The sequence below is a fragment of the Amblyraja radiata genome, chromosome 6 (genome assembly GCF_010909765.2).
Source record: "Amblyraja radiata isolate CabotCenter1 chromosome 6, sAmbRad1.1.pri, whole genome shotgun sequence".
In the NCBI taxonomy this organism is placed as follows: Eukaryota; Metazoa; Chordata; class Chondrichthyes; order Rajiformes; family Rajidae; genus Amblyraja; species Amblyraja radiata.
In genome coordinates this window covers 46,036,622-46,049,085 of record NC_045961.1, presented here as the reverse complement: position 1 = coordinate 46,049,085, position 12,464 = coordinate 46,036,622, and the positions used below count along the sequence as shown (strand labels likewise).

Sequence of the window (12,464 nt, the reverse complement as noted above, 5' to 3'; positions counted from 1 at the left end):
TGGTGATGAGGGAGGGCTGGAGGAAGGTTATGCCCCTCACCTTCACCAGGCAGCAGGAGGGGGACTTTGAGGAATGGTTCCAGCAGAATGCCATCCTGTACGAAAAGGAAAATGAGGGGTACAGGGACAGGAACAAGAATGGCATGCTTGCCATCCACTGCCCCACATGCGCTTAAAGTTCCATCTTTTGTCAAAGCCCAGCGCCACTCTCTTCCAGTCATCTGGTGTACTGGGACAGTCCATCACATCATCTCCATTCACCCATTGATACCTCTTCTTGTGCTTCCTCTTCACCTTTGCTCTTCCCCTTCTGCGTTTCTTAAAAGGCTGCTGAAGCAAAAGGGCTACTGCAAACAGCAGTAGTTGTATTTTTACTAACATCCTCCAAACTAGTTCTTTCCTTGCTTGCATGGTTCAGAATGAGTTAAAAAAAAACCTGGGAGGCATTTTTTAGTGAGAAAAAATGCAGACATGACATCATTTTATCAGGTGATCATTTGAGCTGTAGACACTCGTCATTGTTGGTCGTTGTTGGTTTTCGGTGTGGTCCTCTGAGACGGAAGGGGGTCGTGCTCATTCACGGACCAATTTGCCAGAGACCATCCTCGAGTAAAATGTATATGGTCGAAGCCAGTCTTCAACATAGTCGAAGGAGGTCTTCTTCATAGTCAAGGGAGGTCTTCAACAAAGTCGTAGGAGGTCGTACACATAGTCGAGGAAGTTAGTAGGAGGTTGTAGGTCACCGCAACCTTGATTTTGTTTAGTCGCTTAAGGTCGCCAGAGGTCGCGGTGGAGGTCTCCCAAGTGGGACAGGCCTTTAAGGGAAGCTGGCAAATGCACTGAAAAAAAATAAAATATTTTTATTAGAAGTACAATAAGTTACAGTAATACACATCACATATATCTTATTACATTTGTTGTACCCCTTCATTTTTTGAGCTTTAAAAAAGATAGAAATAAAAGAAGTAAGGAAAGTGAGAAAGAATTGTGAAAGTGCAGGAAAGTGTTGGGAAAAGAAAGCCCATTAGGAAGAGAGTTAGAGAAGAAAGTTAAGAAATAGACCCTAGAAAAGAAAGAAAGAAAGAAAGAGAAACAATCGCTCTATTATAAAAAACGCCGCAAAAAGGGATATAGGGAAAGCCTTTTATGATCAGACTAAACTTGTGAGACCTCAAAGTGACCTTAGAATAAGAAGTAAATCAAATGGGGAAACCTCAAAAATGAGCAAAAACTTACCTTAATAATGACAGAAACACACAGAAACAGTAAAGGGATTTAATAAATGTATGTTTAAAAGAGAAATGAAATATATAATAGTGTCATTGGGTTTAAGTATCTAGGGAGATGTCTGTGTTTTGCAGTAAATCTCTACAAAAGCAAATGAACTCCCGAATATAAAAATTTAGAGACTATAAGAAACAAGTACAGGAGTAGGCCAAAAAATACACAAAGTGCTGGAATAACTCAGCGGGTCAGGCAGCATCTACTAGTGGGAAGGTCTAGGACCAGAGGGCACAGCCTCAGAATAAAAGGACGTACAGTGCATTCAGAAAGTATTCAGACCCGTTCACTTTTTCCACATTTTGTTATGTTACACCCTTATTTTAAAATGGATTAGATTCATTTTTTTAAATCATCAATCTACACACAATACCCCAGAATGAAGAAGTGAAAACAGGTGTTTAGAAATTTTTGCAGCGTAATTAAAAATAAATAACTGAAATATCACATTTACATAAGTATTCAGACCCTTTGCTATGACACTCAAAATTGAGCTTAGGTTCATCCTGTTTCCATTGATTATCCTTGAGATGTTTCCTCAACTTGATTGGAGCCCACCAGTGGTAAAATAAATTGTTTGGACATGATTTGGAAAGGCACACACCTGTCTATAAGGTCCCACAGTTGACAGTGCAGGTCAGAGCAAAAACCAAGCCATGAAGACGAAGGAATTTTCCGTAGACCTCTGAGACAGGATTGTGTCGAGACACATATCTGGGGAAGGGTATAAAAGAATTTCTGCAGCATTGCAGGTCCCGAAGAGCACAGGGGCCTCCGTCATTCTTAAATGGAAGAACTTGGAACCACCAGGACTCTTCATAGAGCTGGCCGCCCGTCTAAACTGAGCAATCGGGGGAGAAGGGCCTTGGTCAGGGAGGTAACCAAGAACCCCATGGTCATTCTGTCAGAGTTCCTCTGTGTAGATGGGAGAACCTTCCAGAAGGCCAACTATATCTGTAGCACTCCACCAATCAGGCCTTTATGGTAGAGTGGCCAGACGGAAGCCACTCCTCAGTAAAAGGCACATGACAGCCCGCTTGGAGTTTGCCAAAAGGCAAACAAGATTCTCTGGTCTGATGGAACCAAGATTGAACTCTTTGGCCTGAATTCCAAGTGTCACGTCTGGAGGAAACCAGGCACTGCTCATCACCTGGCCAATACTATACCTACGGTGAAGCATGGTGGTGGCAGCATCATGCTGTGGGGATGTTTTTCAGCGGCAGGAACAAGGAGACCAGTCACGATCAAGGGAAAGATGAGCGGAGCAAAGTACAGAGAGATCCTTGGTGAAAACCTACTCCAGATCGTTCTGGACCTGAGACTGGGGCAGAGGTTCACTTTCCAACAGGACAACGACCCTAAGCACACAGCGAAAGTCAACACAGGAGTCTGTGAATGTCCTTGAGTAGCCCAGACAGAGCCCGGACTTGAACCCGATCGAACATCTCTGGAGGGACCTGAAAATAGTTGTGCATCGACGCTCCCCATCCTGACAGAGCTTGAGAGGATCTGCAGAGAAGAGTGGGAGAAATTACCCAAATACAGGTGTGCCAAGCTTGTAGCGTCATACCCAAGAAGATTTGAGGCTGTAATCGCTGCCAAAGGTGCCTCAACAAAGTACTGAGTAAAGGGTCTGAATACTTATGTAAATGTGATATTTCAGTTATTTCTTTTTAATTACTTTGCAAAAATTTCTAAACACCTGCTTTCGCTTTTTTATTATGGGGTATTGTGTGTAGATTGATGATAAAAAATTTTTTTTAATCCATTTTAGAATAAGACTGTAACGTAACAAAATGTGGAAAAGGTAAAGGGGTCTGAATACTTTTTGAATGCACTGTACATTTAGAAAGGAGATGAGGAAGAATTTAATTGGTCAGAGGGTGGTGAATTCATTGCCACAGATGGCTGTGGAGGGCAAATCATTGGGTATTTTTTTAATAGAGATTGACAGATTCTTGATTAGTAAGGATTTCAAAAGTTATGGGGAGAAAGCAGGAGAATGGGGTTGAGAGGGAAAGTTAGATCAGCCACGATTGAATGGCGAAGTAGACTCGATTAGCCGAATGGCCTAATTTTGCTTCTATGACTTATGAACGTACGAGCATCCCTGGAGAACATGACGCCACCTATCCATGTTCTCCAGGGATGATGCCTGACCCATTGAATTACTCCAGCACATTGTGTCTTTTTTTGTAAACCAGCATCTGCAGTTCCTTGTTTCTACAGGAGTAGGCCAAATTGTCACTCAAACGTGCAAAGTCATGGCTGATCCAACAAAGCAGGACTTTGCATTTTATAGCACCATTTCATATCCCCAGATATTGTCCAGCAAAGCAATACGTTTGAAGTGTGGTGGCAATTGTAATATGGGGAACATAGCAGCCGATGTGAATCAGTATTACTAAAATAGATTATCTCATTATTTAGTGACAAGCATCACTAAATAATTGGATAATCTATTTTGGTAATACTGCCTCAAAGATAAATATTGGCTTGAGCACCGGTGAAAAATTCCCTTGATTTTCTTTGTAATTATGCCATGGAATCTTTACACATATTGGACAGGGAAGACATATGAGCTTCAGTTTGACATCTGATCTAAAAGACATCAGCTCTGAGAAGGCAGCACTGCATCTGTACTGCATTGTAAGCCTGAGCTCATGTCTCTGGAATGGGGCTTTTGACGTTGAAATTATTACATAAAATATAGAATGTTACATCTAATGTTACACCTCATATCCATGTGCCTCTTAAATGGCATTATCGTATCTGCCTCAACTACCATCCATAGTAACGCGTTACAGGCATCCACCACTCTGTGTAAAACAAATTGGCCCACACATCTCCTATATACTTTGCCCCTCCCACCTTAAGGCCATACCCTCTAGTCCTTGACATATCCAGCCTAAGAATTAGATTCTGATTGTATACCCTATCTACAGTATGCCACTAATAACATTTTATACTTCTATCAGGTTTCCTCTCAACCTCCAATATTTCAGAGAAAATTATCCAAGTTTGTCCCATCTCCCCTTATTTATAATACTATCTAATCTAGGCAGCATTCTGGTAAACCTCTTCTGCACCCTCTCCAAAGCCACCACATCATTCCTATAATGGAGTGAACCATTGTCACTGTGCTTGAGTCATTACGCATGCAAATATCCTTTTCTCTCATATTTCTGTGTCTTCGTTAACAATTTTTTTTCTCTATGTTTTAAAAATATGGAATAATTTCTGATATGACTACATTCTGCAGAAGGATCTCCATATTCCAGCAGCATTTTCAATATAAAAATATTATCATAACATCTTGTTCACTCTTTAATGGTAAGTTTAAGTTAATAACCCTTATTCTGCATTCAAAGAAAACGCATGATAAACATTTTCTCTATTCGATCTATTAAAATTCTTCAGAATTTTAAATTTTAAATTAAATTGCTGCACATCTTAGTTTCCCAGTTCCTCCACAATCAATACCAATATTGAAATCCCTTTTGCCCATTATGGAAACACATTGTCATGTTTAATATGTTCTGGTCAATCTTGGTTCATTGCTCTTTATGGGTTTATTGTGATTTCAATAATGGAAAGAGCAAAACCCCACAGATTGCTCTGAGAATTGCTTTCCATAAATTTATCTTTTCACTCTTGCACTCTCTTTATATGAACTCAGCTAAACCTGTGTTGCATTCAGTGCCGAAGACTAAAAGCTGATCTGTTTGACGTCATAAAATTTTCAAAGGAAATTGTAGCACAACCATAGAGAATCTATTTTCTCTGGAGAGAAATTAAAAATCGAAAGCACATGAAATCTGTTTCTGAACTGTCTCCAGCACTGAAATATCAACCGTTCTTGTACGCATTTACAAACATATTCTGCGTCTATACGTATTCACATGTAAGTGAGTTCATATGCATGATTGTTCATGTTCATTAGTGATAGGAGCAAAATTAGGTCATTCAGCCCATCGAGTCTACTCCACCATTCAATCATGGTTGATCTATCTTTCCCTCTCAACCCCATGCTCCTGCCTTCTCCCCATAATTGTTGACAACCTTGCTAATCAAGAATCTGTCAATCCTTAAAAATACCCAATAGCTTGGCCTCCGCAACTCAGGGTGACACAGTGGCGCAGCGGTAGAATTGCTGCCTTTCAGTGTAAGAGACCCGGGTTCCATCCTGACTATGGGTGCTGTCTGTATGAAGATTGTTTGTTCTCCCTGTGACCACATAGGGTTTCCCCAGGTGCTCCAATTTCTTCGCACACCCCAAAGACGTAGGCTAATTGGTTTCATTAAAAAAACTGTAAATTGTTCCAAGTGTGTAGGATAGCCCTAGGGGATGGGGTGATCGCTGTTCGGCAGGGACTGTGGTCTGAAGGGCCTGTTTCAACGCTGTATCTCTAAAAAAACACAGTACCCTCGGTACCATTTTTGTAAATATCCTCTCCAACACCAGCACATCCCTCCTCAGAGTCGGGGCTCAAAACTGGTCATAATACTCTAAATGCGGTCTGACCAGTGCTTTATTAAGCCTCGCCATTCTGTTTGTGTGAGATTGTGAGTGTGTGCATGCATGTATTGGTGACATCACCTCAAGGTGTGGTTGGATTAAAGGCAGTCTACAGAACAAATTTTATTTCCTCTTTGTGCAGTATTTTTGGCCCCATGGTCAAATAATCAATGTATTTTGTTAACTGTGGGCTGGCAGTGCTAAGACAGGGTGAACTAAATCTAAAAATAAATTCCATAACATCCAAGACAATTTTGATATATTTATGCTGGCCACTTGTCCCGAAGATATGTTATTTATATCTATCTGTCTGTAATTGTTCTTTCATTTAGTTGTTTATTTAACTTATCATTCTGCAGTTTTTAGATATCTTGTTCAAAATGAACTCTGATGGTCTGGAAGAAACATAATTATGTCACCTATTACAATGTTTTAACTCCTAATGGCAAATTCTGTAGAGGGCATTCCAAGAGAGGAGAGACAAATATACACAAGGCTTATTTGCACAGAAAGCAAATAGTTGCAGAATCAAATGGAAAATTCTGCAGATTCTGCAACTCTGAGATAAAGCAGGAAACCCTGGAAATACTCAGCAGATCTGCTGACGTCCATGGAGCGAGAAACAGTTACCGCTTCAAGTTGTAGAACAAGAAACTGCAGATGCTCGTTTACCAAGAAAGAACACAAAATGCTGGAGTAACTCAGCAGGTCAGGCAGCATCCTTCGAGAACACGGATAGGTGACGTTTTGGGTTGGGACCCGTCATCAGACAGAGAAGAGTCCTGACAGGAAATGCCACCTATCCATCTTCTCCAGGGATGCTGCCTGATCCACTGAGCATTTACTCAAGCATTTTGTGGCCTACCGATTCAGGCTGGTGATCTTTCATTGGAAGGTTGTCCTTTCACTTGAAGGACACCTGAAATGTTAATTTATTCTCTCTCCACAGATGCTGCCTGACCTGCTGAATATATCCAACATATTCTGTTTTAAACAGGATGTTGGTTGCTGCAGTGGATGAATGGCCTCTCCTATTATGGACTTGTCATTGAATTCAGATCCAAATGATTGAACCAAGATTTCTGTCTTTGGTCACAATTATACAAAAGGATTTTGGATGGAGGAAATATGGAGGCACAAATAGTTTAATCTCTACTCCCATTGGAGGAGCTCAATGGGATATTGATTGGAGAAGTAGAAACATTCAAACAGGTGTACTTTGGAGACTTTTACTGAGTATAAACTTAAAAAATAACAATCGTAGAAATAGAGTGTACCTCCACACTTGCTCTCCGAAAATAATGCTGTAATTTCCTTCCTTGCCTACATTCTTGTGCTATTCTTCTTTCGTCTGCGTGGGTAAAATTGTAAATTGTTCCTAGTGTGTCGGATAGTGCTAGTGTATGGGGTGATCGCTGATCTGCGCGGACTCGGTGGGCCGACGGGCCTGTTTGCACACTGTATCTCTCAAAGCCTAAAGCCAAAAGAAAAATAATATTTAACTCTTTGTTCTTTTCAGGTTTGAAGTTTGAAGAATTGCAAGCAAAATTTGGTGAAGAGCTGTTCTGCATCTGTTTTGAAGAGAATGAACGAGTCCTACGGGCAGTCGGCAGCACATTGCAGGAATTCTTTGGGGGTTTTGATGCTTTGCTGGAGCACGCAAGAACATCTAGAAGTAAACAGGATGAGTTTGAATCCCCTTCTTTCCTATGCAAGGAACTACCCAATGGTACTTTGAAACTTCATTACTTTTATCCACAGAAAATAGTTGGATTTGCAATGCCCGGATTGATAAAAGCAGCGGCGCAGAAGATTTATCAGATGGAAGTAGACGTAGAGCAGGTGCACAATATTGATGAGAAACTGACCTCAGCTGGCATAAACCGGAGCAATTGCCTCACCTTCATTATCAAAGTATATAATGAAGCAACAAATGTGAACTTGCTTCCACAGGGACTAACGCATTCCCCGTCCGATCTAAGGATAAGCATCAACACTTTCAGCAGAGCTTTCCCATTTCATTTCATGTTTGACCCAAGTATGTTGATCCTTCAGCTTGGAGAAGGGCTCAGGAAACAACTGAAATATGACACTCATACGATTCTGAGGTTTCAGGACTGCTTCGAGATAGCTTCCCCAAAGATTTGCTGTACTTTCCAATGGATTCTATCAAAGCTGGCCACACCATTTGTCATTCGTGCCAAGCCAGAAGGTACTGGATTCGAACATCACGACAAAGTAAGTGCATGCCCTTGTTTTTCAATCAAGAATGCCAATTGCGAACAGTGATTGAATTTGGAAATGATAAACAAGCTGGCAATTCTGAAGTAATATCTTTCACATAGGTGTGTAGGATGGAACTGCAGATGCTGGTTGAAATCGAAGATAGATACAAAAATGCTGGAGTAACTCAGTGAGTCAGGCAGTATCTCTGGAAGACATTTCGGGTCGAGATCCTTCTTCAGACTGAGAGTCAGGGTAAAGGGAAATGAGAGATATAGATGGTGATGTAGAGAGCTATAGAACAAATGAGCCAAAGAGCAGGAGGAATCACTGAGGGGGTGCAGCGAGAGAAGATGTTGCAGGAATCATAGAGAACAAATGAGCCGGCGAACTCCTGTTCCCCAGCTTATTTGTCCTATTTCTCTCTTCATCACCATCTCCCTTTCCCCTGGCTCTCAGTCTGAAGAAAGGTCCTGACCCGAAACGTCACCTATTCTTTTTCTCCAGAGATGCTTCAGCTTTTTATGTCTATCCTTCACATAAGCACAGGTTTTGGCTGGACCAACAGTTGGAACATAGCCTAGCTTTCAAGATTAATCTCTTGGCAGTCTCAGTCTTTTAAACTCATTAATTATGCAGCTCATTACAGAGCTACAACAGAGTCGTATTATCTCTTCAGCTAGTTTATTTTTCTTTCAAAATAGAGTTTTTGGAAGGACACCAGCTTTGTTCCCTTACATCCCTTGCTGTGGAGAATTAGTTACTGAAATTATTTGCCATCGAGCCTTTATCTGGGCAGAAGGCACAGTGGCACAGTGGTAGAGTTGCTGCCTTACAGTGCCAGAGACCCAGGTCCAACCTTGACAAGGGGTGCTGTCTGTACAGACTTTGTATGATCTCCCTGTGACTGTGTGGGTTCTCTCTGGGTGCTCTGGTTTCATTTCAGTTTAGTTTAGACATACAGTGCGGAAACAGGCCTTTCGGCTGACTGGGTCCGCGCCGACCAGCGATTCCTGCACATTAACACTTTTACCAAACCGATTAACCTACTTTGGAGTGTGGGAGGAAACCGAAGATCTCAGAGAAAACCCACGCAGGTTACGGGGAGAACATACAACCTCCGTACAGACAGCACCCGTAGTCGGGATCGGACCTGGGTCTCCGGCACTGCATTCGCTGTAAGGCAGCAACTCTACCGCTGCGCCACCGTGACTGCCCTTGTTTCCTCCCGCAGATATGCAAGTTTGCAGGCTGATTGCCTTCTGTAAACTGTAAATTGTCCTGAGTGTGTAGGATAGAGTTAGTGTACGGAGTGATTGTGGTCGGCGTTGACTTGATGGACCGAAGGGCCGGTTTCCACGCTGTATCTCAGAAACTCTAAAGTAAAGAAGGTGTCTGTATCAGGTTATGTTATCCATATCTTCAGCTTTTACACTCTTCACACTTATATGATGTAGTGTTCCATTTTTTAAACTATCTGGAGTTTTACTCATGTGTACAAACAAAGGATACAAAGGACATTTATTATCACATACACCAATTGTTGTAGTAAAAATTGACTTGTCATGCAGCACACAGATAAAGATAAGACACAACTAAAGAATTTAACAATAAACATAAAAACATCCCCCCACAATGGTTCCCACTGTGAGGGAAGGCACAGTCCAGTCCCCCTCCCCATGTCCACCCATAGTCGGGCCTATTGAGGCCTCCACAGTCGCCGCTACGGGGCTGATGTTACTCCGCCGTCGGGAGAATCCTCTCAGCGGCTTGGGACACCTGGAACGGCAGCCTCCTTATCGGAGACCATGACTTCCGAAGCCAACAGGCCGCGCTGGACGGAGCTACCTCACTGGCGATCTCGGTGAAAGATCCCAGGCTCCCGATGTTAAAGTCAGCGCCGTCGCCCGCAGCTCCGCGATCTTCACCTGCGGTCTCAGCATTCCGGACCCGGGCAAGGCACCGCCCGCTCCGCTCCGCGATAGCGCTCCAGCGCTGCGCTGCCACCGAAGCCGAGGTTCTGGGCGGAGCCTTCAGGAAAACGCCGCTCCAGGCCCACTGGTAGGCCGCGAGGACTGGTCGACGGTGCAGCCTGGAGAAAAGCCGCCTCTCCACCCAGGTAGGGATCCTGTAAAGCAGTTTCCCCCTTCCCCCCCCACCCCCCACATAGAACTCCGAAAACAAAAACTCAACTAACTAAAAATTAAAAAAAGAGATGAAAAAAACGGACATCTGCAGGCTGGGCAGCCATACCCGTACAGGACGGCGCCCCCTGTCTGTCTGTATCATGTAAATACATAGTTGTAATTACACAGACGAACGCCCTCATTGAGGCGATAGGTATGAATTTCCAGGAGCATTAAAGGATCCCTGCGTCCTTCCTTTTGTTCATGCATTTCAACATGTTGCTGATTCAGTGATCCCAATGAAAACATTTCTATGTGTAGGAAAGAACTGCAGATTCTGGTTTAAATTGAAGGTAGACACAAAATGCTGGAGTAACCCAGAGGGACAGGCAGCATCTCTGGAGAGAAGGAATGGGTCACGTTTTGGGTCGACACACTCCTTCAGAAAACATTTCTATAATGTGTATATGTTGTAAATTGGCAGAACAATGAGCGGTCTTTATCAATTATTGTGGGTCGCTGACTCATAAACATTAATGTCATATACAGTAAAATTAATTATCAGATTTTTTTGAAAATGCGGTATTTCAGCAAATGGTTTGGTTCTGTTTTCCTTGTTTCTTTAAACTCACAGGCCTTGCAGTCTTATTTACCTCCACTCCTTTTAACCCAACATGGTACACTGGACCTTCTCCATAGCCAGAGTGAGGTTAGACGCAAACTGGAGGAACAGCACCTCATATTCCACTTGGGAAGCTTACAAGCTTACTGACTCCAGCCCCCTCCAATCACCACTTAACACCCACTTACAGCCTGACTCCAGTCTGCAAAGACTGGGCCCTCTTCCACTACCCACCCCCTCCTTGCTGCCCAACATCAGTTTGGCCACTTCTCCATCACCAACAATAGAAATTGAAGAGGTGGAGAGGGTATTCGGAAGACTGAAAAGCCGGAAATCTCCAGGACCGGACAATGTTTCCCCCTCTACCCTCAAGCTCTATGCCCAACGACTGGCTACACAGACATTTTCAACCAGTTCCTGCAAACCTGCACTGTCCCTTCCTGCTTCAAAGTCTCCACTATTGTCCCTTAATGACTACAGGCCTGTCGCACTGACCTCTGTAGTCATGAAGACCCTTGAAAGACGTGCTGGCCAAGCTGAAAAATATCACAAACCCTCTGCTGGACCCTCTGCAGTTTGCATACCAGGCCAATATCTCAATGGGGTTAGTATAGGTAAAGGGGAGGTGAAGCGAGACCTGGGCGTCGCTGAAAGTTGGCTTACAGGTACAGCAGGCAGTGAAGAAAACTGATGGAGTGTTGGCCTTCATAACAAGAGGATTTCAGTATAGGAGTAAAGAGGTTCTTCTGCAGTTGTATAGGGCTCTGGTGAAACCACATCTGGAGTATTGTGTACAGTTTTGGTCTCCTAATTTGAGGAAGGACATCCTTGTGATTGAGGCAGTGCAGCGTAGGTTCACGAGATTGATCCCTGGGATGGCGGGACTGTCATATGAGGAAAGATTGAAAAGACTAGGCTTGTATTCACTGGAGTTTAGAAGGATGAGGGGGATCTTATAGAAACATATAAATTATAAAAGGACTGGACAAGCTAGATGCAGGAAAAATGTTCCCGATGTTGGGCGAGTCCAGAATCAGGGGCCACAGTCTTAGAATAAAGGGGAGGTCATTTAAGACTGAGGTGAGAAAAAACTTTTTCACCCAGAGAGTCGTGAATTTATGGAATTCTCTGCCACAGAGGGCAGTGGAGTCCAAGTCACTGGATGGATTTAAGAAAGAGTTAGATAGAGCTCTAGGGGCTAGTGGAGTCAAGGGATATGGGGAGAAGGCAGGCACGGGTTATTGATAGGGGACGATCAGCCATGATCACAATGAATGGCGGTGCTGGCTCGAAGGGCTGAATGGCCTCCTCCTGCACCAATTTTCTATGTTTCTAATAGATCAGTGGATGACGCAATTAACGTTGGCCTGCACTTCATCCTCCAGCCAGGGGACCAATGCAAGGATATTGTTTGTTCATTTTAGCTCTGCATTCAAAACCATTGTGCCAGAGCTACTACGCTCCAAACTCTCAAAGTTGACTTTGTCTGAACCCCTCTGTCAGTGGATCACCAACTTCCTGACAGACAGGAAGCAGCATGTGAGGCTGGGAAAGCACATCTTGGATCTGCAGACCCTCAGCGTACGAGCACCGCAAGGCTGCGTACTCTCTCCTCTCCTTTACTCTCTCTGCACCTCCACTGACTCCTCTGTCAAGCTTCTCAAGTTTGCAGACGACACCACCCTGATTGGAC

The 12,464-nt window shown here is 43.3% G+C and overlaps 1 protein-coding gene across 1 annotated transcript in view; it reads left to right on the top strand.

Moving 5' to 3' along the window:
- Positions 1-12,464, top strand: part of gucy1a2 (guanylate cyclase 1 soluble subunit alpha 2) — a 161,092-nt gene that overhangs the window by 70,033 nt on the left and 78,595 nt on the right. Inside the window, exon 4 of the mRNA XM_033022678.1 lies at positions 7,320-8,038. Within this exon, the coding sequence (XP_032878569.1) occupies positions 7,320-8,038 (719 nt within the window). The remainder of the gene's footprint in view (positions 1-7,319; positions 8,039-12,464) is intronic.